The sequence below is a fragment of the Pseudomicrostroma glucosiphilum genome (assembly GCF_003144135.1).
Source record: "Pseudomicrostroma glucosiphilum strain MCA 4718 unplaced genomic scaffold BCV69scaffold_4, whole genome shotgun sequence".
Taxonomy (NCBI): Eukaryota; Fungi; Basidiomycota; class Exobasidiomycetes; order Microstromatales; family Microstromataceae; genus Microstroma; species Microstroma glucosiphilum.
Window position 1 is genome coordinate 591498 of NW_020289916.1, and position 21985 is coordinate 613482.

General features: G+C 56.2%; 7 protein-coding genes across 7 annotated transcripts; 1 reads left to right on the forward strand and 6 right to left on the reverse strand.

The window, feature by feature from the left end:
• Nucleotides 1-3243: 3243 nt before the first annotated feature.
• On the reverse strand, nt 3244-4451 carry BCV69DRAFT_159261 (hypothetical protein). Its single transcript, XM_025489415.1, has one exon. The coding sequence runs from the start codon at nt 4196-4198 to the stop codon at nt 3449-3451; it is 750 nt and encodes a 249-aa protein (XP_025349060.1). The 5' UTR covers nt 4199-4451; the 3' UTR covers nt 3244-3448.
• BCV69DRAFT_159218 (hypothetical protein) lies at nt 4232-5157 on the reverse strand. Its single transcript, XM_025489414.1, has one exon. It carries the CDS (start codon nt 4919-4921, stop codon nt 4331-4333), a length of 591 nt encoding a protein of 196 aa, XP_025349061.1. The 5' UTR covers nt 4922-5157; the 3' UTR covers nt 4232-4330.
• Nucleotides 5158-6282: 1125 nt separating this feature from the next.
• On the reverse strand, nt 6283-8204 carry BCV69DRAFT_281808 (thiolase). Its single transcript, XM_025492116.1, has 5 exons — nt 8031-8204; nt 7792-7931; nt 7370-7556; nt 6499-7284; nt 6283-6397 (listed from the first exon to the last, which is right to left on the reverse strand). Exons 1-5 carry the CDS (start codon nt 8083-8085, stop codon nt 6360-6362), a joined length of 1206 nt encoding a protein of 401 aa, XP_025349062.1. The 5' UTR covers nt 8086-8204; the 3' UTR covers nt 6283-6359.
• A 324-nt stretch (nt 8205-8528) lies between these two features.
• BCV69DRAFT_281810 (hypothetical protein) lies at nt 8529-11518 on the reverse strand. Its single transcript, XM_025492117.1, has one exon. It carries the CDS (start codon nt 11034-11036, stop codon nt 8724-8726), a length of 2313 nt encoding a protein of 770 aa, XP_025349063.1. The 5' UTR covers nt 11037-11518; the 3' UTR covers nt 8529-8723.
• Nucleotides 11519-12222: 704 nt separating this feature from the next.
• BCV69DRAFT_268462 (putative RNR1-ribonucleoside-diphosphate reductase large subunit) lies at nt 12223-15708 on the reverse strand (the record flags this gene model as incomplete). Its single annotated transcript, XM_025490867.1, has 8 exons — nt 15560-15708; nt 15464-15479; nt 15327-15370; nt 15198-15227; nt 14896-15082; nt 14684-14799; nt 12505-14592; nt 12223-12423 (listed from the first exon to the last, which is right to left on the reverse strand). Exons 1-8 carry the CDS (start codon nt 15593-15595, stop codon nt 12223-12225), a joined length of 2718 nt encoding a protein of 905 aa, XP_025349064.1. The 5' UTR covers nt 15596-15708.
• Nucleotides 15709-16133: 425 nt separating this feature from the next.
• Nucleotides 16134-20160, reverse strand: BCV69DRAFT_281812 (hypothetical protein). The gene is made up of 4 exons (XM_025492118.1): nt 19810-20160; nt 19593-19707; nt 19228-19509; nt 16134-19133 (listed from the first exon to the last, which is right to left on the reverse strand). Exons 1-4 carry the CDS (start codon nt 20078-20080, stop codon nt 16265-16267), a joined length of 3537 nt encoding a protein of 1178 aa, XP_025349065.1. The 5' UTR covers nt 20081-20160; the 3' UTR covers nt 16134-16264.
• A 150-nt stretch (nt 20161-20310) lies between these two features.
• On the forward strand, nt 20311-21279 carry BCV69DRAFT_281813 (H+-ATPase G subunit). The gene is made up of 4 exons (XM_025492119.1): nt 20311-20398; nt 20504-20585; nt 20674-20774; nt 20930-21279. The coding sequence occupies exons 1-4, from the start codon at nt 20396-20398 to the stop codon at nt 21101-21103; spliced, it is 360 nt and encodes a 119-aa protein (XP_025349066.1). The 5' UTR covers nt 20311-20395; the 3' UTR covers nt 21104-21279.
• Nucleotides 21280-21985: the final 706 nt, after the last annotated feature.

Sequence of the window (21985 nt, forward strand, 5' to 3'; positions counted from 1 at the left end):
CTCTGAGGCGGCTGGTCGTGGCTCTGAGGAGGCTGCTTGTGACTCTGAGGCGGCTGGTCGTGGCTCTGAGGAGGCTGCTTGTGGCTCTGAGGAGGCTGACCATACTTGTGAGGAGGCTTGTTGTCCTTGTGAGGAGGCTTGTTGTGGCTATGAGGGGTTTGGTCGTGGTGCTTGTGCATCTCGGCCTTTGGCTTCCACTTTACCTCGCCCTTCTTGGGCTTCTTCTCTTTCTTGTGACTGTCCCTGGCGCTCAGTGGCACTTCCATTTCGACGGCACCGCGAGGCATAGTCTCGGATCTAACCTCAAGGGCATCGATGTCAATGGGTCGTGCAGAGGTCGAGGCCAAGGTCAGAGCCACGGCGACCAGGGCGGGTGTGATGAAAGCGATCTTCATCTTGAGATTTGGGGCGACGTTTTGGAAACCGGAGGCTCGAGAGGCTGGGAGGAGGTGGACTGATCGACGAGAACAAAAAGAGATGGTCGAGAGTATCCCTGGACGTCCTCTTATATACCTTTCCCCGTCGTCCTATCGCTCATGCTGGCGCGATGAAGCAATCCCAGTACACCGAAAGCCTAAGGACTTCCGAGAGGAGGGCAAGCCCACGCACCATGGGGCCTACCGCACTCTGCGAAGCTTGCGAAGACTCTGTGCAGAATCAAGTAACACAGAGGCATCGACTTACGTCGACTTACGGATATGTCACCCCGAACGAGGACATGGTAAGCCACTACTAGCCTGGGTCTGAAATAGCCCATTGTAGTCGAATGTTGAGATTACCGGAACCACGGTCGACCGAGCTTCTGGAGTGGCGAGCTCCGGGAGGCGCCGACGGAAAGGTCCACCCGCGGATCGCAGACAAGCCTGATGACCTTGAGGCAGTCGCCACTGCAATTCTTGGAAGACTTTGCGTAAGAATGCAGATGAGAGGCGAAGATTGCCGGCGACTAGAGGATCAGAGCCTCCGCCCACGTGAGCGAATCAGCGGAGATTATGCCTAAGCGAGCGGAGTCGATACAGAGGAGGGCGGCGGAGTTCTACTCGCTGCTGTGAAGGCGGCGAGAGCGGCTCCATTTGCCTTGCCAATGTGAGACAATAGTCAGTCGACGATCATCCGCAAACAAATACCGCCGGACTGCCCTCGGCGAAGGGAGCAGGCCACTTGCATGGATTGCCTAACCGACGGTGCTGCACTGGAATTCGAAGTCAGAAGTGGGGTTACCCGGCGGGAAATCTTGTGAGACCTCCCCGCCGCGCGTGACCCTTACCCTCTTCTTCGCAAAGAGGCTTGCGGAGGTGCACGATTGTGGCGGAGGTGCACTAGGCTTCCGTGGCCCCCTTGTGCTCCCGGTCAGAGGTGAGGAAGGTTTGCAGGAGTGAGGAAGCCCGGGATTGCGGGGAAGCCAATTAACGTCAGCGTGCGGACAGCCTCTGAGGGTCACGACCTCACCGCGCTTCTGACCGAATGGAGGCGAGTAAGGGTGCGGTTTGAAAATGACGCGGGGATGGAGCAGCGGAACCCCCTGCAGAAGGCGGAAAGCCCAAAGCCAAGGCGAAAAGAGGAGCGCAAAAGGCACCGTTTCACCTTCCCATGCGCTATGCCAGGGTCGTTCGTTGCACAAGATCGGCCGGCGGCAGGAAAGCTTACTAGGGCTGGACGAACCTCCCCCTTTTCGTATTACGAAAAAAGCAGCGAGCGACCGCACTGAGCACGACTCACGCTCCCCTCTTTTGAGGTCTTGCTGGGGCTGAAATCAATCCCTGGCTCCCAAGACCTGGCCCCGCGCTTCCTGTCTTCACAGACTGAGTGGAAGGGCACTCTTCCGCCCGGAGCCCGGTGTAGAAGCCTTCGATGAGTAGTGCGAGCCGGATGCTCGGATCTTCTTGCACTTCCCTCGCACCTCTGTGAACAGCTGGATTGTAGCTCCGAGCTCGCAATCGGACCGCCTAATGTTTGTTGTACCCCCAACCTGTCCAGACTCCGTCTATCGTAAAGGCCGCTGACGACCGTTGCGTCCTGAAGCTACAGGTGACCCCTCTGCCTTTACAGGCTGATGCACGTGGAGCTGTTTCAGAACGATCAGCAGCGCAATGTCAAGGGACGGAGGCGGACGGGTGAGGGGGTCAGATTACACAGGGCTTCAAGAAGGAGCGAGGCAAGGGCGCCAACGCTGTGAGTCTCCTCCCCAGTACTCATCCCCGATCGATAGCAAGCTCGAGCTGACCTTCAATCCCCAGGGAACGGGTCTCATGTCTCGAATCACGGTTATCCCGCGGACCACGACGCTAATTTGAGCTCGGAGAAAGGGAGTCACTGCTGAGCGACCAGTGGGCAGTAGCATGAAGTGATTCCGCTTTGCCTCCGGAAGGCAAGAAGCGCACATTGTTCCTTGAGCCGCGTGTATGGACTGTTCATTGACTCTAAAGATCTGATGGTCATGTTGTCATCGGGATCCTACAAGTGACGTGGTGTGGCTATTGCATTACATGCGCTACCGACAGCGACGACGGTAGAGGGGTTCGGCGGGATTGCAAGTACTCGTGGCTCAAAGGATCTCGCCAAAGGTAGGACTGTTCAGGTACTCTCTGACGGAATGGTGGAGTACATCGTCCGACAGCTGAAGAGGATGGCATTCACAGCGACGGTCAGCCCACTGTACGCCCAGCGTCCACGTTCATCTACCCTACGGTACTCACATCCGCCCTCAACCTGTGCCTGTTGATCCGTCGGGCTTGACCCACGAGCCACGCGACATGCCCTGGTACTCGTTGATGGATTGCCCCACTTGCCCTCCCCAGGCCCTTGGAAAATGCCTTCTTGACCGCTGTTACTGTTAGCCTGGTCTCCAAGCGCCTCTTCCACGCCTCTTCTACTTCCTCTTCTCGGTCCGGATACATTGCAAAGGAGGCGGCCATCTCTAGCAACTGAATGTGAGCCATGCGCTGGTAGTACTTTGTCTGTGTCCCCCCTGCCAAGCGATAAGAGTGCCCGCACGAGTAGCTCGCGGGCCTGTGGGTGCAAGCGAAAGAGATGAACATCAAAATGTTGTCACTTGTGCCCTGTTGGCGTAGCTGCACCAACACTGGCGGCTGAGAGTAAATGTTGCGACATACTCACCAGAACAACAATTGGCTGTATGGAAATGTGGTCAAGGGCATTCTCGAGATGCTCAATCGATCGTCATCCCAGCCATGGATCGAGCCTTCCCTGATGATCTGCACCTCGAGGGCGTCGGATGATGCCGCGAGGTCGCACGGGCTGATGTAGCTCCATCGTGTTGACTTTGTGGGTGAGTGCTCTCGTCTTTTGCCGTTGAGCCATCCCTGTCTATCCGGATCCCCACGGTGACCTTCTTCAACTTGGCTCTACCTCCAAAATTCGAAGATGTCGATCCACCGTACCTCAACGGCGGACTTATGAAGTGAAGCCCACTTGACCAGAGCAGCAGCTAGCTGCTTCTTCGAAAGCCATCGCAGGTGTTGTCTAGAATTGACTCTTTCGAAGAGGATTGTATGAGTGGTATTGGCCGGTTGCCCGATCGAATAGGCCTGCAGCAGCTCAGCGTAAGCAGAGGGCTCCCCGCTCGATGATGGCCTGCTTCAGCGCCGGCAGCTTGGCAAAACAGTCTCGATGGAAGACACGCCACGTGTGAGTCTTGAGGTTGGAGTGCACTGTTACTGCCCACCAAAGAAAATTGGGAAGCGATCGGCGCACAGGAGCTCGATTCGTCTTGACCGCCTTGAGCCACTCGATGATGCGCAATTAGTCTAAGAACTTCGGCGATCTTCCGAGCAAGGTCAAGACTACAGGCGTAGTCGATGAGCATCCTTGCCCTTTCGATGCCAGACGGGTTCTTCATGGTCCTGTCGCAACCCTTCTTGAATTGCTCTCCGCTGACATTCGGCATGCAGTACACGTACTCGTGAGCGCAGCAAGGTGTCAAGATATCGTACCACTTTTCCTCAGTCAAGTGTCCCCTGGCGGCGGTGGAACCCATCCAAATGAGCTGCATGATTGCCATGCATTTGCAGAACTCAAGGTTGGGGGCACGAGGTAGCCCTTCCTCGTCCAAGCGCTTGATGAACGTTGAGTTGTATTGCCAGAAAATCACACTCGGGTCTCCTGGCGAGTAGAGGAGATGTAGTGTGACGACTGTAAGAACAGCTCCTGAATGCAGTGCCTCTTTCGCCGATGTCATCCGGTGAAAAACGACGTCGTAGTCGGCGTGTGAAGAGTGCCTCGATGCGTCCACCTCTTCGTGTTACCCGTGCGTCCGATGAGGGTGTCGACTCCCGAGGGTCGGGAAGAAGAGGCAGAAGATGTGGCGACATTATGTGGAGGTGGCGGCAAGAGGAGTGCGAGGAGTTGAGATTGAAGGCGAGGCGTTCTCATCCTTGTCTGTAGATGCATGGGAACTCGAAGCCTTGACGATTGTCTTTGCAGTACTCTTGCTGACAGCTGTCGAATTCTCGCCACTGGATGTGCTTGTAGAGGCAGAGACACGGGAGGTCGAAGCATTGGCAATGGTCTTTGCAGTACTCTTACTGGCAGATGTCGAAGTCTTGCCAGTAGATGCGCTCGTAGAGGAAGAGGCACCAGAAGTTGAAGACGAAGTAGTGGGCTTGGTAGCGAAGGTAGAGGTAGAAGGCAACGCTCTGGCATGCGACTTGTGATAAGGAGACCTGGAGCCAGAGGTCGAAGCGATGGCAGAAGAGGAAGTAGTAGTAGAAGTGAAAGGGGCAATGGAAGGGAGAGAGGGTGCGAGAACAGGGGTCGCAGAACGGGCTACAACAGGCGATACAGGTGACGGCGAGCGAAGTACAATAGGTAGTGATGGAACTGAACCAGAGGTGACACTTTTTCGGGGCTTCTTCGCCCCACTTGCCCTGCCAGCTTCCAAAGAGACGCCAGTTCTCTTCATTATGCTGACTACGCACAAGATGCTTTCGGTTTGAGTGTCGAAAGCGATGCGGTGTCTAGTTGCCCTTTCGTGTATCTAGGCGAGTACCAGGTAGAAGGGTGGCCTAAGGTGGATTGTCGAATCCTGGTACGAGGTACCGAAGTAAGAGTTGTCGCAGTGGACAACCAGTCATCATGAGAGCGAAGCTTGGCATGTCAGAGGCAAGCTTGGTGTGCTTGCTTGCTTGCATGCATGCCTAGCTGGCTCAGACTGCTGCGAATGAGCGGAGTGACTGTCAGACGCCGATGACTTTGCATGAGAGTTCATGTAATGAGAGCCGAAGTCAGACGTCGATGCTTTGGCATGAGACGAGAATATGGCCGAGCAGCGTCGATAGAGCCCGGTGAGGGAAGGCTCTTGCATGCCAATGAGACTGCAGAAGGGGTGCTAGACACTCCCATAGTACGGGGAGATGTTCTAAGGGAGTCATTAGACTAATGTTCGGCCCTAGCCAGCAGTACTGCGTTGATAAGGAGTGCATTGGGCACAACCCGCCCACGAGAGCAGGAGCCAGAGGTGGCAGCGCTAGCGCTGGCGAGAGGTGGACAGCAGACGAGGAGAATCTGATGTCAGCTGCTGATACTCCCTTGTTGGAGAAGGCGCGAGGAGTGTTGATGACAAGCGATGTCATGCATATCACTCACTATGAGACTCTTCCTATGATCGTAGTGTACTTCTCGCGACTGAGGCTGTAAGACCTTTCAGTATGAACCTATTAGCTGGTGCAAGATGGTGATGCTAAGGATGAGCGGAAGTCTGGACCACATCTGAAGCACTAAGGACTTACTATAGCGTAGTGTAGGTGCCTGAGGAAACTCTCTGGCCAGCAGAAAGCTGAGCGACGTAGGCTGTAGGGAGATGGCTGGACAGACGTCAGGTGCAGTGCTGTGAATCCTCTGCTAAGGGCAGTGTATGCTTACCAGGATGTCTGTGGCAGCTGGAGGTATCGCTGGATCGCTGGAGGGGGAAGGTTGAGCAAGTGGGCGAAGGGGGAGCTCTATATAGGAGAGACGAGGGCGAAGGGACGGGGTGCGCTGTGTGATGAGGAGCAAAGACGGCGCTTAATGGCAGCAATGGAGCACCACTGCGCTCAAGACGCGTGCCCACTTCCGTCGTGCACGCACCACTTCTAGGTGCACGGGCCTGCCGCGGAACGGAAGTGGCCGCCTTGCCTATGGGGGGACGGATCAGATACAGAAAGCCAGACACAGTCGAAGCCGCGGTCTCTTTAGGTCGATTGACTCAGTCGTTGAGAATGGTGTGCTGAATCTCAGTCATCGCTGCCTCGGATCATTGTATCGCTCTGATGTCATTGAAAGTCGCCTGCAATCGAGCCAACAGCGGAACTAGCGCGTCATCATCGAGACGCGTTGCCCTGCTCTACATCGTCGACACATTTCTACTGCTCGTTCACGATGATGCCTGCCATGCCCATACCTGTGATAGAGAATGAGGAGGAAGAGGAAGTAGCTTCGTCAGCACATCAGCTCCTACTCCACAAACGGAAGCGCGTCCTGCCTAACCGCAGCGGGACTTACCTGTACCGATACACATCGATTCACAGATGATCTTGCCACCTGTTCTTTTAGCGATGGCAAGAGCTGTGCTTGCAATTCTGGCGCCCGATGCGCCCAAGGGATGTCCGAAAGCGATAGCCCCACCGTTTTGGTTGACTTTGGCAAAGTCTAGACCAAGGTGCTCGATGGAGTAGACTGCCTGGGACGCAAAGGCCTCGTTGATCTCCCAGACGTCAACGTCATCCTTGCTGAGGCCGGCGAGTTCCAGAACCTTGGGAATAGCGTAGGCAGGACCAACACCCATGATGTTGGGTGGCACACCAACTACAGCGCCAGTAACGTACTTGCCGATGATGGGAAGGCCGAGCTTCTTGGCTACGGAACGACGCGCGAGGAGCACAGCGGCGGCACCGTCGGATACCTGCGAGGCGTTTCCGGCAGTGGTGAAGCCGTCCTTGTCAAAGGCTGGCTTGAGCTTGGCAAGCGACTCGGCAGTGACACCCTCTCGGATACCATCGTCAATCTCAATAGTGCGCTTGTTGCCCTCATCGTCCTCGTAGGTAATGGGGACGATTTCGCTCTTGAAGTAACCCTCCTTCTGAGCCTTGACGGCCTTTGCGTAGGAGTTGGCAGCGAAAGCATCCTGCTTCTTGCGGTCGACATTGTACTTCTTGGCAACGTTCTCGGAAGTGATACCCATGGGCAGGAGACAGTCGGCTGCCTCTTCATTCTCCATGACGGCATCCGACATCTTCTCGGGCATGACACCAGCTCCGTAGTTTTGCGTCATCGACTCAACACCGGCACCTGCGCGAGTGAAACAAGAGGTAAAGGGATGAATAAAGAATCTCGGGTTGGCTGCAAATCCGCTAAGGCGTGTTTCTCCACTCACCAATACCAATGTCAATCTGACCAACGGTAATTTCATTGGCAATCTGGTTGATGGTAGCCAGACCGGAAGAACATTGCCTGTTCAGGGTGTTGACAGCAGTGCTGCTGGGGAATCCAGCCCAGAGGGCGGCCATACGGGCCACGGTGGCACCTCCACCGGGAGGGAGAACGTTGCCGACGGCAATGTCCTGCAGAGATGCGGAAGGGCGGGAGATAGATGGTAAGTACGATATGTCCGATGGATCAGAATATGGAAAGCAAGCTATAGAGTCCCCTGCTCCGGAAAGTATTGTCCAAAAGCATCGTTGTAGCCACCCCGCGCCTCTTGCTCCTGGTCAGATAGGAGATTCGGCCGGCCAAGCATCCGCATGTCGCCCATTGTCCCCCTCCACCCTCCTCCACGCCCTGAGCGCTCCGACTCACCTGGACCAGCGCGGGATCAATCTTGCTCTGTGCAATGACTGCCTTGAAAACATTGCCCAGCATCTCCTCGGGACAGCACTGAGCCAGTCCACCCTTCTTGGCGCGGGTGATGGGTGATCGGAGGGCGGAGACGATGACGACTGAGAAAGAGAGATGATTGGGAGCAGGCACAAAGGAGAAAGCGATGAGTTAGAGTTGAGCAAGGTGGCAATCCCTTATTGCTGAGCCGAAAGACTCACCATCATTGTCATTCTTCTCCAGGATCGCCTGCTTTCCTTGCTTCAAAGCTGCCATATTGTCTGAGTGCGTGTATGTGTATGTATCTGCTTCTGTTTCTGTTCGTAGTATAGCTAGATGCGTGCGCTAAGCGTCAAGTGGCAATCACAGCTAAAAGTGGAGAGTGGGGTAAATAGTATCGTAAGGTAGGTAGAGTAGATCCGCACCGGCAAATACAAATCGTGCTGCGAATGCGATCCGAGGCCACCAGTCCCGCAAAACCCGCACCCGCACCCGCACCCGCACCCGCACACGCACGCATCCGGCTCTCCACTTCTGCCGGTTCCCCGGACCGCGGAGGGACGCCACGCCTCTCGCGGATTCCCCCGCACGCTGCGCTGCGCTGTGAAAAAGGGAGGGCCGGATGCACGGCTCCGTTCCGACGCTGCTCCCCGGCATCAACTCACCACAGTGGGCGGCGCTTCACTACGAGAGTCCAAATCAAGTTGCTCAACAGCGGGACAAGAAGATCAATAATGGCATAGGTACACTGAAAGCAAAGCTGTTGTACAAGAACATGCAAGGAAGCAGGAATATCGGGTCTCGCGGCGCGGCAATAGAGGTAGAAGGCAGGGAAAGGAAGGACGCAAGGGACAGACAGAGAGCAGGGGTGGAACTCTTACGCCAATGGCTCGTGTCCCTCTCGCCCGCTTCACTCACATCCGCTGACCCGTCCGATCAGCCACAAACGACGGGCCAGCAACCATCATAGCCGCCCTGAAAGGTGTAAACTCTTCCGGCCCACCCCCACTCCCGGTTCCATTGGCCATCTTGCTCGCATACCTCAGCGAAGGCGAATCACATCGAGTTCCCGAAGTACTCGGAAGGGTATCTGGTATAATCTGACCGGGCTTGAAGCTCATTGTTTGTACCGCGACAGCAGCGGCAGTGGCGTTGGCGTTGGCCTTGGCGCTGGAGGATGGGCCATGCATCTTGTTCATCGATAGGGACTGCAGAGGGACAGGACGGCTGGCACTAGCGTCGTTGCGTGGCACGTCGCCAGCTGGCGCAGAATTCTGCCGGCGAGGGGGACGTGGAGGGAGCGTAGACGCGGCCTCTGGAGGCGACACTTGTCTTGTCAGGGGCGTGGGCGAGGCGGCTGAGCCAGACTCTACGGGCGGGCTCTCTGATGACTTGCTGATCGTTTCTTCCTGCTGCAGCGGCTGGTGGTTCTCGCCTTCCTGTCCATCGAGTTTCTCGCTCCACGTCGATGAAGGTGAGATGCTCTCCACCTCCTCACCCTCTTCACCGTTGCATTCATCTGCGACTGCCGCGAGAGGAATCACCGCCGAGTCCTCCCTCGGCAGTGTCACGCCTACAGGGAGCTCACTGTCGGAGGAGAGCGTAAAGTCGAGCGTGTCGTCCGTCGAGAGACCCGGGTATCGGATTCCCGACTTGCCTGCTAGACTGCTCAATGCAGTAGTGGGGAGGTCTGCAGACCATTCTTTGCCAGAAAAGGAAGGGCGGTCTTCACTGTCATCGCTGCGCTCGCCTCCGTCGAGAGAGCTGCGAGCAGCCGGTTGCGCAGATGGTCCAGCTGCGCTGCGATTTGCAGGGCCATTGTTCGGGGCAGCGGGTGCCTTGGTCGACGATACTGAGGCGCCACCCTTGTTGCTCTGACTGTGCTGAGCGCTCACTCTGCGCTCCCGTCCAGCAACACTGGCGCTGCGTTTGACCATGCTAACCTTCCTGGCCGGCGCCGGCCCCTTCTTCCTCGCCGCAAAGATCGTCATCATCCTCGAGGGCGTCTTTACTGGTGCACTGACGGGAGCTTCCTTCTTTGCCTTGGCATCGTGCTCGCGGACCATCTTGTCAATCCTGGCCAGCTCCTTGATCAGCGCTAGCTCCTCTTTTTGATTCGCCTTGCGCTGCTTCTTGCTCGCTGCGACGTCCGCCGTGGTAACACTTGAGACTGCAGATGCCACCGGCACCACCTTCTTGCCCGAGATGCCCTCTGGAAACGTGCTCTCGCTGGCTGGCGGTGTTCGAGGGAAATGGCTCGAAGTCGATGATGAAGGCAGCGAGTCCTTGGAGGACAAGAGCGGCAGAGACCCGGAAGAGTCGAATGCAGAGCCAGGATGCCCGTATGGCGAATTACTTCTCTGTGCCACCGTCTCTTCTGCAGGTTTGCTAGCAACTGGGACGGCCGTTTCAACATTCTTCTCCTTCTTGCCAAAGATGCCAGAGATGGCCTTTTTGGGTGCGCGTGCAGCCGGACCACTCGAAGCCTGAGAAGTGGTAATGACAACACCTCTCACCTCGTCCCTCTCGGAAGACTCTCTTCGCAAAAAGGGCATCATCTTACCGCCCAGCGATTTGCGCGGTGGTTGTTCGACATCCAGCCCCGCCCCCTCGTATCCATTGCCTTGGCTCTGACCCTCCAATTCACCTGCAACAGCATCTGTGTGCAGCTTCATCCTCCTGTCATCGGCTGGCACCTCGACTTCAAAGTAGACTTCCTCTCCATCTTCCTCGGCAGCAGTGACCATAACATCGGGAATGCTAAAGTGGGAGCGATTCTTGCTGTGCTTGTCCAGACGTGCTAGGGCGCGATCCGCTGGCGAGCTACGCGAGCGAGGTCGTCTGGGTGATGAGCCTGTCGTCAAGGCTGCCTTTGCCGGCACATGGGATGATCCAGCAACTCGGCTGGTCCTTAGTGCTGGGAACTTGAAAGCGGCAGAGGCTGGAGACGGGGTGGAGGCCACCTGACCTTTGCGTTCGCTCGACTGCCTTGACTTGGCCGGCGGCGAGGAGGGAGGGGAAGAGTCTTCGATCCAAGACGAGCTAGAGCCTTGAGTGACCAAGGGCGGCCGGGAGCTGGACGAGGCAGCTTGAGCAGCCTCCGATGCAATTGCTGGTGCCGGAGCCGCTGTCTTGTCCACGCTAGGGATATCCTGACTGGCTGCTGCTTTCTTCAAGGAGAAGAGGGATCGGCGTGTCTTCGGAGCGGGGCGAGACACAGACACCATGTTGACCAAGGTGAGGTTGTGTGTGTGCGGGTTTGCGTGGTGGTATGCTTTCAACGGTATACAAGTTCGACGATCGAAGACGCAAGCAGAGGACGAGGGGGAGATGAATTGCCAAGGACACAGACGGTGTCGAGGCTCTGTTGTGAGTAGTGACGGTGTGTGGCTATAAATGAGCCCTGGAGCAATTGCCGAGTCGAGTGTTGCACTTGCTTGCCGTCCTGAGGAGGGCCCTCTGAGGGCTGTCTGTAGAGCAGAGACGTAGCGTGGGTATGATGGGATGTTTGATGGAGGGGTATCTAGACAGAAGCACAAGCTAAAAGGTGATGGCGAAGAGCAGAGGGGTCGTGACGAAGAGAATGAGTGGATGCTCAACCGGCGCCGCCATTTGTCCGTCGTGCATACGCGGGAGGAATGATGAGCGGAGTACGAGGCATGTGGGTGTTGCTCTCCCAAACAAGGGCCCCCGCACGGCCATGGCAGCAGCAGCAGCACAGGAGCACGGCGCGCCTCGCACACCACGCGCCGCCCTCGACATTCCGTCGTGTGTGTGTGTGTGTGTGTGCGTGTGCGGCTTTTCCACCCGCCGGCTAGACCTGGGCCTCTCGCTCTGCTGCCCCTCCTCCCCTGACCTCTGGCCTTCTGCCTCTCTGCTCCCGATGGAAACGACGACTATCAGCTCTGTGCACCTCTTGGCCCCTGCAGCGCGCGCGGGCAATCGACAAGTCATAGTCCAACGGACAGCGACAGCGGCAGTGCGGGGCATGGCCGCCGCCCAGCCAAACACAGCATCCATGGAAGACAGACCGACTAGTCTAGCGAGCCCTTCGCCTGACTCTGCGTACATAATCGAGTCGTATTCTTTCACCTTGCATCGATCGACTTAGTGGCACAGATCCCCAAGGCACAGCAGCAGACAAGCAAGCAAGCACATGCAGTACAAGAAGACTTATGATGGCATGGAATTGAATACATTCGTCGACAGGGGAAAGAGAGCCCTGCACGCGAGGCACGCGACATGAGATGGAAGCCAACAGGATGGGTGCTAGACACGGAACGCAGAGAACATAGAGCCATGAGAGACAGACGAGACAGCAGGGTAACGACAGAAGAGACGAGACAGGGACCGAGAAGAGAGGGGGAAAGCGGGAGAGGATCAAGACGAGTACAGCAGGGGTGCGCGTGCGACCTACGAGCCACAAGCGATGCAAGCGTCCTTGTTCTCGAGAGAGCAAGCAAGCACCTCGGCCTGCTGTTGCCTCTGCCTTTGACGCTCCAGAGCAGCAGCAAAGCCCTCGTCTACCTGTGCGCCCTTTTCAGACTCCAGAGCGGCCGTCTTGCTGGCTTCGACCTGGGCAACAGCCTTGGCCTTGGCAATGGCAATCTTCTCCTCTTCCTCCGAGGCGGGCGTAGCTGCCGGAAGTCGCAGCTTGTCGGCAGAAACATCACCCTCGGACTCGCTCGAGCTCACTGCAGGGCTGGCGGGGGCAAAGGGCGAGTTGGAGCCCTTGATGATGCCAGGTCCATCCCGAGTCACCGTTCCGTCAACGCCAAGACGGCCGACGCCATCAGCGAGGCTGCCATTGACCTGTGCAGCAGTGACGGGCGTTGCATTGGCACCGTTGCCAATGACGGCAATCTCAGGTGTGGCAGTGCCGCTGCCGTTGATCTGCTTCTTGGCAGAGGCCTTTCGCGAGGCTTCCTTGGCCATGGCTTGCTCCTCGGCAGAGACGGTGAACTGAATGGCATTGGCAGCAGGTCGAGTGCGCAGGTAGTAGATACCAGTCTTGAGTCCTCGCTTCCAGCCGTAGAAGTGCATCGAGGTGAGCTGACCAAAGGTGGGAGCCGAGAGGTGGATGTTGAGCGACTGTGATTGACAGATGAAGGCACCACGGTCGGCAGCCATGTCGATGATGGTCTTCTGTGAGATCTCCCAGACAGTCTTGTAGAGCTTCTTGATCCTGTCAGGGATGCCGGGCACGTTCTGAACTGATCCACCGTGGGCAATGATACGGTTCTTCATCGTGTCGTTCCACAGACCTTGCTCGACGAGTTCGCGCAACAGCCAGGGGTTCACCACCTGGAACTCTCCGGCGAGGACACGACGCGTGTAGATGTTGGAGGTGTAGGGCTCGAAGCACTCGTTGAAGCCCAGAATCTGAGACGTCGAGGCAGTAGGCATGGGTGCCAGAAGGAGCGAGTTGCGCAGACCGTGCTTGGCGATCTTCTCCTTCAGCTCAGCCCAGTCCCAGAGGTCCGAGGGCGTGACGCCCCACATGTCGTATTGCAGCTCACCTCGCGAAGCTGGGGAGCCTTCGTAGGTCTCGTAAGGGCCGTCAGCCTGAGCTAGCTCGCATGATCGCTCAAGTGCGGCATGGTAGATGGTCTCGAAGATTTGGACGTTGAGCTTCTTTGCCTCAGCAGAATCAAAGGGGAAGCCCATGATCATGAAAGCATCGGCAAGACCCTGGATTCCGATACCGATGGGCCTGTGGCGGAAGTTGGACTTCTTGGCCTCGGGCACGGGGTAGTAGTTGACGTCGATGATCTTGTTCAGATTCTTGCAGATGACCTTGGCAACGGCGTGCAGCCTCTTGAAGTCGTACACCTTCGTGGTAGCATCAATGAAGGCAGGGAGGGCAATGGAGGCCAAGTTGCAGACGGCAACCTCATCAGGAGCAGAGTACTCGATGATCTCCGTGCACAGATTGGAGCTCTTAATGGTTCCGAGGTTCTTCTGGTTGCTCTTTCGGTTGGCAGCGTCCTTGTACAGCATAAAGGGGTTGCCAGTCTCGGTCTGAGCCTCGAGCACAGCGTACCACAGCTTCTGAGCCTTGATTGTCCTCTTGGCCTTGCCTTGCTTCTCGTAGCTCTCATAGAGGGCCTCGAACTCCTCTCCATACACCTCAGCGAGACCAGGGCATTCCGCTGGGCACATGAGAGACCAGTCACCGTTCTGTTCCACACGCTTCATGAACAGATCAGGGATCCAGAGGGCGTAGAAGAGCTCACGGGCTCGCACCTCCTCCTTTCCGTGGTTCTTGCGCAGGTCCAGGAACTCGAAGATGTCCGAGTGCCAGGGCTCGATGTAGATGGCAAATGCACCGGGCCTCTTGTTGCCTCCCTGGTCGACGTAGCGAGCAGTGTTGTTGTATACTCGCAGCATGGGCACAATGCCGTTGGACACACCGTTTGTACCTGCGATGTATGATCCGGTAGCTCGGATGTTGTGGATGTTGAGACCGATACCTCCGGCCGTCTTGGAGATCATGGCGCACGTCTTGAGGGTGTCGTAGATTCCCTCGATCGAGTCGTCCTTCATGCAGACCAGGAAGCACGACGAAAGCTGTGGGTTGGGTGTACCCGAGTTGAACAGCGTAGGCGAAGCGTGGGTGAAGGTCTTCTCTGACATCAAGTTGTATGTCTCGATGGCGGACTCGACATCGTCTCCGTGGATACCAACAGCGACACGCATCAGCATGTGCTGTGGTCGCTCTGCTACCCGTCCGTTGATTCTCAGCAGGTACGACCTCTCAAGAGTCTTGAAACCGAAGAAGTTCTGTGGGTGGCGGATGGAGACGCGACAGACCAGTTTCGGGTCAGCAGACGCGTAAATGGGCGCGTCAGCCACAAAGGGTGTGCTAACTCACGTAGTGGAAGTCCCGCTCGTAGATGATGGCTCCGTCCAGCTGCTCCTTGTTCTTCATAATCGAGTCATAGGTGCCCTTTGAGATCATCGGCGAGTGCTTGCCGTTCTTTGGGTTGACTAAGGGGAGGGAAAGCATGTAGAGGGACTGCTCAGCCTTCGCGCCCATACCACACACGTGGCGCGGAAACCTTGCTGCTATCCCCAATGACTCACCATACTCGTAGAGGTCAGTGATGACGGCGCTAAAGGTTTTTCTTGTCTCCTTGTGCAAGTTGGAGATGGCGATTCGAGCTGCTAGCACTGCATAGTCGGGGTGGGTGGTGGTCTTGTACGCGGCCGTCTCGGCTGCTAGGTTGTCGAGCTCGACGGTGGTCACGCCAGCGTAGATACCATCAATGACCTAGTAGGAGTCAAAGAGCATGTAGGATAAAGTGGATGGCATCGCGTGAGTAAAGGAAATTTTGAGTGGCAAGATGCTCATTTGACACCCCTCGCGTCGCGCGCCAATTACTTACCTTCTTGGCAACTTCGTAATGGTCCACGTACTAGATGGAGGGACAGAAGACGAAACAAACGTGGACAGAAGACGAAACAAACGTCAGCATGGTGGAAAGAGACCCACTCTACACGTGTGCCATATTCACATTTGTGTCGAGTCCGTAGCAAAGCTTGCCGATACGGGCAGTGACTGGATACGCGTAGAGCGTAGAGTAGGAGACGTGATGTGAGCAGTCCGGTCGCGCTCAGCAGTCGCGAGAGACACGCAGGTAAAGGCGCTCACCCTTGTCAAAACGAATCTGTTCAGTGGGTGCAAGTGACGGTAGGTGGATGATCAGTTAGATGGATGCAGCAAGTGCACCGACTCAGCGCGACGTACCGTCTCCTTCCTGCCGTCTCTCTTGTAGACATACATCGCGGCGATGCTGTAAATCTAGATGCTAATGTGTGTTGTGCTGTCGTCAAATGGTAGTCGTCAAGTACAGAGGAGTGCGGGAGGGGAAGGGAGCAGTGCGATGATGGCAGGAGGAGGAGTGGTAGGTGAGGATGGGAAGGAAGGTGGTTGCGTCTTGGTGTTTCTTTCCACTTAAGCCAACGCCCGCCCAGGCCGTGGCGTGGAAAATGAGCCCTGCGCGCCGCGCCCCTTTGCGAGATGAGCGTGTGCGTGTCGCGAGGCGCGACTGGGATTTCCAGTCGCCTCCTCAACTTGGTGCCCGCCGTGCATCCTGCATTCCCGCCTGCAAGGCTGTCGCGTCTCCCCAAGTCCTCATTCCAGTGGCGGTGCCTGGACCTCGTCATCGGCCGATGCACACTCAAATGTGCCGCCCCTGATCGCCCTGTCCGGCTTTGTCCAGGGTCGATGACCGAGCAGGTGTCAGCTTGCCTGTCATCGTGAAGCGGCCCTACGACCAGAGGGTCCTCTCCGCCCTTTACACGCGGCGCGTCACGTCACGTTTCATGTTCACATTGGTCGATTGCTGCACAAGCCTCCTGTTTGAGTTTGAAAAAGTACTAGTACATGCATTGCATTACATCCCGCTTCCCGCGCCCGCTTGCGGGCGCCTCTCGTCACTACCACACCTGCCTACGAAGTAGCGGAAGCATGTTGAGGTGTACCCGGCGTAGAGACCGGAGTAGCCGACCCTCCCGGTCCCCCAGCACCGTCCAATAACTCCATATACGCAGCCAGCTTCGTCTTGTTGTTACCAACCTTTTTTTCCAAATGCGCCCGCAGTCCATCCTTTAGAGCTGGTTTACGCTGAATCACGTCCACCAACTGCTCTTGCGGCAGTTGCAGCAAGGCAGCGAAAGATCCAGGAGCAGTCTGCTCCACGCACAAGATGAATCCGTCCCAGAGCAGCTTGTTCTGCCAGATCTTCTTGACGATCAGTCGAGAGAGCAAGTTGCTGCTCACATACCCAGCCAGAGACTTGTAGCTAGAGACAGCCATGATCGTCGTCCTCATGAACAGGACCGGCAGATCTTGCTCCTCGATGAGCTGATTCAGAGCCGCCGCCAAGACTTCCGAGCGGAAGATGTCTGCCATAGAGAAGCAGATACGGATAGCATCTACCGTCGTCTTCAAGCCGATCTCTTTCTCCGCAGAGTGTAGGAGGCCCATCAATTCCACGGGAGTGAGCATCTCCGAGTCTCGCACACGCGGCAAGTTGGTCGACACACTACCAAAGCCTTGGGCCGGCTTCGTGACAATGGAGGCAAAGAGGGACTTGAGTTGCTCACGATCTTCTGCCGTCTTGCTGTTTAGGATGGTGACTGCGCGTGGAAGATGCTTCATGATCTCGGCCTTGGTCAGAGTCGGCAGCATCGGAATCAAGAAGTGCGGATCAACCTCCCGTTCGTTGATCACCTCTTTCACGGCCGAGACGAGTGCCTGCGTTCTTCCTTTCTCAGCCATAACCGTAAAGACGCTAAGAGCTAATGTATCCGAGCCAGCAGGGAACGACCTCAGCAACTGCAGCAACTTTGGATTGTTGGGACCCAAGGAGCGAATGAGAGCGGCAATGTGCTGTCGTACGGCCTTCTGCACTTCCGCAGGCATTGACGGATAGATGGAGAAGACGTTGTCGAGCATGTCTGGCATCTTTACGCTCAGGGCGAAAGGCAGCTCTACAAATTGCAGCACTTGGCTTTCGTCTGAAAGTTGGAAGCTATGGTCCTTGATTGGGTCCTGTCCCTTCTGTAGGTCCAACTGGCTACCATTAGCGTCAGGCTTAGTCTCCTGAGCGCCCGCACTAGCCTTGTCGCTATGTACGGTCAGCCGCTGCAGTGAAGCAATTGCTGAGTCCAATACGATCTTCTCCAATGGGCCGCCCTGACCAACCCATCCCCGAACGGATATGATTGCCGGTGCTCGCAGGCCCTTCTCTTCGCTGCGGGCGAGATCGAGAAGGATCTCGACCGACTTGGCGCGACTTGGCGGTCTTGCCAGGGCCAGATCTTTGAGACTAGTAAAGCCGACTGCCATTGTTGACTTGTCGTGACAAAGAGCGCCGATCTGCTCTATGACTCCGTCGGGTATACTAGGCAGCTCGGCGAGGAAGGAGAACAAAGACTTGTCTTTGCTGTCGATTGAGAGCAAAGCATTCGCCACGACTTGCCGGAGCCAATGGGCATAACGAAGTTCTTTGCCTTTCTTCTTACGCTGCAAGTCACAATACCACTCTTCTGTCAGCCACTGAACTGCGAAGGGAGCCCTCTTCGCAAAGTTGACCTTGAGGAATTCGAGGAGCATATGACGTATAACGTCTGCCTGGCCCTCCAGAGAGTTTCTGTCAGCTTTCACGACTTGTTGACTGCTTGCGGCGTCGTCATCCGTTCCCGGCCTCTCCGTATCGCTTCCTGCAAAGCCTCTGCTGGCCAGCCGTGTGGCAAGTGTTGCCCAGAGTGTGTGCGAAGGCACGCTGTCACCCAGCTCTGCACTAAAAGCTGCAGCTTGAGCACCCATGTCGCACATCCTTGCAACTGACTCTTTTATCAGCGCGCGAGCCTCGGTCTGACTGAAAGGCTCAGGCGGCGCCAATTGGAAATCTTCAAGTCCAGCCAGGGCATCATGAATGTCTTCGCCATCAGCATCGGCTAGCGCCCCTTCCCGCGCATGCTCCGTAGAGGCGTCGCCTGTCTTTGCCAGCCTACGCAGATCTTCGTCCTCTATGTCTTCTTTGAGCGGGTTTCTTGGTGCTTGTACGACTTCCACATCTTTAGCATCCTGGCCCTGTGGTGGAGGGGCAGGCTTGGCAGTGGGTACCGAAGCTGGCGGTGGCGGTGCTGTACCAGATGATGTATCTTGGTTGAGCTGTTGCCTTGTGCTCTCAATGGTTCTGTGGAGTTCTTCGTCAGGAGCGGCTTGCAGGTTCGCCAGAATCAGTTCGACCACCAAGAGCAGGGGAAGAGATTTGACATCGAAAGCAGCCAAAGCATTCGGTCCGGCGACAGTTGTAGCTGCCTTGACAAAGGCTTGAGCCCCTTCAATGCCACTCAGAGATGGTGGTTTGCTCTGATCTGGCACGCTTGAGGGTCCAGCGACAGCAGCTGACGTCGAATAGATGTCTATCGCGGCCGGATCCTGTGGAGCTTCCCGCACTCTCTGGCGCTTGTCAGCCTGTGAGATTTCTTCGTCCAGATTATCCCTCTTACGCTTCGCCTCTGCCGCTCTTCTCTCGTCTTCGGCGTCGGCAGCCGCTTCCATTCGAGCACCCTGCGCTTCTAGAGCGCCTCGAATTCTCAAGGCATGCTCTGCCATGCCCATCCTATGGTAGTGTATGAGGACCAGTCTCAACGTTTTCTCTACATTGCGAATCTGAACATGAGATTGCCCAGCTAGAGCTGCTGGCGTCCAGCTAGTAAAAGCTTCCAAGATGATCTGAGTAAAGCCTCGGCCTTGCTTGGGAAAGACGTATAGGGTATTGAAGCACGCCATGACCACATCGACATTGCTGAAGGACGAGATCAATGATGAAGGGAAGACGTTCGGGTGTGAGCTACCTTCATTGCTTCAAGAGGAAAAGCAGCTACAGAAGGTTGACTTACTTGCTAGTGAATGCCAACGTCACTACCTGCGTGAGCAGCCTGTTAGCCTCAGCCTCTAGGGCAGGTACGTTGAGAAAGCGATGCCCGGGCGGGACAATCCTCAGGTTGTAGTCGTTCTTGCTTGTCGGGTTGCCACCTTTGGATTGCACCTGTATTATCTTTTGAAAAGCTTTGATCGAAGCAACGCGAATGCCGGTATGTCCACTTTCGAATAGCTGCGAGATCGCATCTTTGATCTGCTCGATGGACTGCCAGACGCGCAGCGAGGACGGGTCATTGCAGCTGTCAGATAGAGAGTCGGGATTCAATGCGTCTGTTCAGCTTTGTCCTGGCGCGATATTCAAATGCATGTGTGGAACTCTCACCAGTGCCTGAACAGAAATGCATATACGGAAGCGAAGACTTGTATGGCGATCTTAGCCTCTTGTTGTTGGGGATCGCGAAGAAAGACCAGCAACGCATCGGGAGTGTGTACGGATACTGGTGATAGAATCAAATAGACATATTGACAAGACGGCATCAGTCTGGCGTGACCATCGAGGCTGCAGCGACCCCCCCTCGCGCAGACCTCATTTCACTCACAAGCACTTCGACCTTCCGAGCTGAGCGTAGGCCGGCAGAAGGCTAGATCAAGGACATCTGCTACCCATCTCTTGACAGTAGGACTTGATCTTGGCACGAGGGACACAAGGCTGGGCAGCAAGATTGGCAGATTGCCTGGCTGCTGTCGGAAGAGGTCGTACAAAAGTCGGAGGTTGTGTGCTTCCGCGGTAGAGTCGGCAGCATTCAATGCAGCACTGAGCAGACCTAGGGCATCGCTGCTACCTGCCGAAGACCCTGCTCCGTCTGCCATGTACAGCTGACGCTTGGGAGAGGGACAGGGATGGGTGTGTCGGAGAAAGATGGGAGAAGAAGGCCGAAGTGATACGATCCAACGTTGGAAGTATTGGCGCTTGCCGAGGTGCGGGCGACTTAACCTTGGCCCCAGATCGGTCGCGCGAGCGGAACGGAGCCGTGCATCGTCTCACGCCAGTCTGGACTGATCTACTCACCTTCCCGTCCGCTTCCACAAGCACCCACCGCTTCCGATCTACCGTCGATACCCCTAATCCTCTAGCTGCTCCAAGAGACGTTTCATACCTCAGCCGCCCTCCACTCGCAAACCACTATGGTGCGTTGACTTCGTCGAAGCGACGCCAAAGATCTCGGACGAGTGCTGACCTCTGATGCCTGACATCTCTCCTTTCTGCTCGTCTCCACATCGTCTTCTCAACAGGCCGCTCAACAATCGCAAGGGATCCAGACTCTGCTGGAAGCTGAGAAAGAGGCAGCAAAGATTGTGCAGAAGGCGAGGACTTGTAAGTTCTTCACATTGCCGGGAGCTTTGGCGAGGGGTCCCTGGGAGGGGGTGGCTGACGTATGAACTTTGTTTGAACCCGCCCGCAGATCGAACACAGAAGCTGAAGGACGCTCGCAGTGAGGCTGCCAAGGAAATCGAGGAGCTGAAGTCAAAGAAGGAGGAAGAATTCCAGAAGTACAAGAAGGAGGTGAGTACGCCAGAGACACTATTGTCCAGTCAGTTGTGGAGCCACTGCTTCGGCTCCTCCGCAAGCAGCTGTCCAGATTGTAAGGGCACCTCAAGCGAACCGAGGATCTGACTGTCAACTTTTCCTACAATTTCGTTACCCCTCTCTCCCCAAAGCATGAGGGATCTCAGTCTGATGCTCAATCACAGGTCGAGAAGGAGACTCAGAAGGAATTGGAGGGCATCGAGGAGCAATACAAGAAGAACCGCGAAGCTGTCGTGGACAAGCTACTAGAGCGAGTAGTCAGGGTGAAGATGGAGCTGCACAAGAACGCCGTCAAGGCGGAGTAAGCGACGGTGCTGATTGCCTGCCACCTAGAGGGGGACAGTGACTTGCTGAGACTAGTGTGGAGGTCAGGAGCTGCAGGGACCTTGCCGCTCTAGACTGCGAATAGGAAGGTCATGCGATGACATCTTCGTATGGGCATAGGCTTAGTGTTGTCTAGCTACGCTCCATTGTGTGTGGAGAGCAATGTATATTTGACTCATGATCCGTATGAGAGGTCGCTCTACGCTATCTGTCACGCTGTGCTAGGTAAGGGTCCTCAGTGACGAAGGGTTGGGAAAGTGCTGAGGAGCGCTGGGGTCTGCGCCACCAGTATCATGAACATCGGCTGCTTGTCGGCGGTATCAGATGCTTTTCATTGCTACTCTCCCTCGTTTGATCCTTGTCGAGTTAGCCATCGCTGAACTCCTGTCTAGTGCCAAGCACCACGTTGCAGGCGGGCGTCGGGCCTGGCAGTCTGCGTCCGCACAAAGGCGGAGGCGGGCGTCTGACCTAGCCGAACGAACAAGTCACACCCTCCTCCTCATTCCTCTACCCCATCCCCGTCCTTTTGGCATCTGTTCCCCTGGATAACGATCAAGACGCGGCCTTGTCCTACACACTGTCATCGTAGAGCTCAGTCTTGGCTCACCGTGCTGTGTTCCCGGCGTCACACTTGCCCGTGTCTCAGGTCTCTGCTGGCCCCTGAGACATCAGGCTTTCCACCTGTGGATATCGCGTTTCCAAATCCTTCTCAACGTCCCACATACTCGAACACTGTCAAAACGCAAATCTTTCTGCTCAACATCCGAGAGGATACCACATCTTCTCACTCCTCAATCAAGCTCGGCAACACTCGCTTATCACACGAGGCTGCAAGCCTCCAAGGGTGATACTGCCGAGCAGGC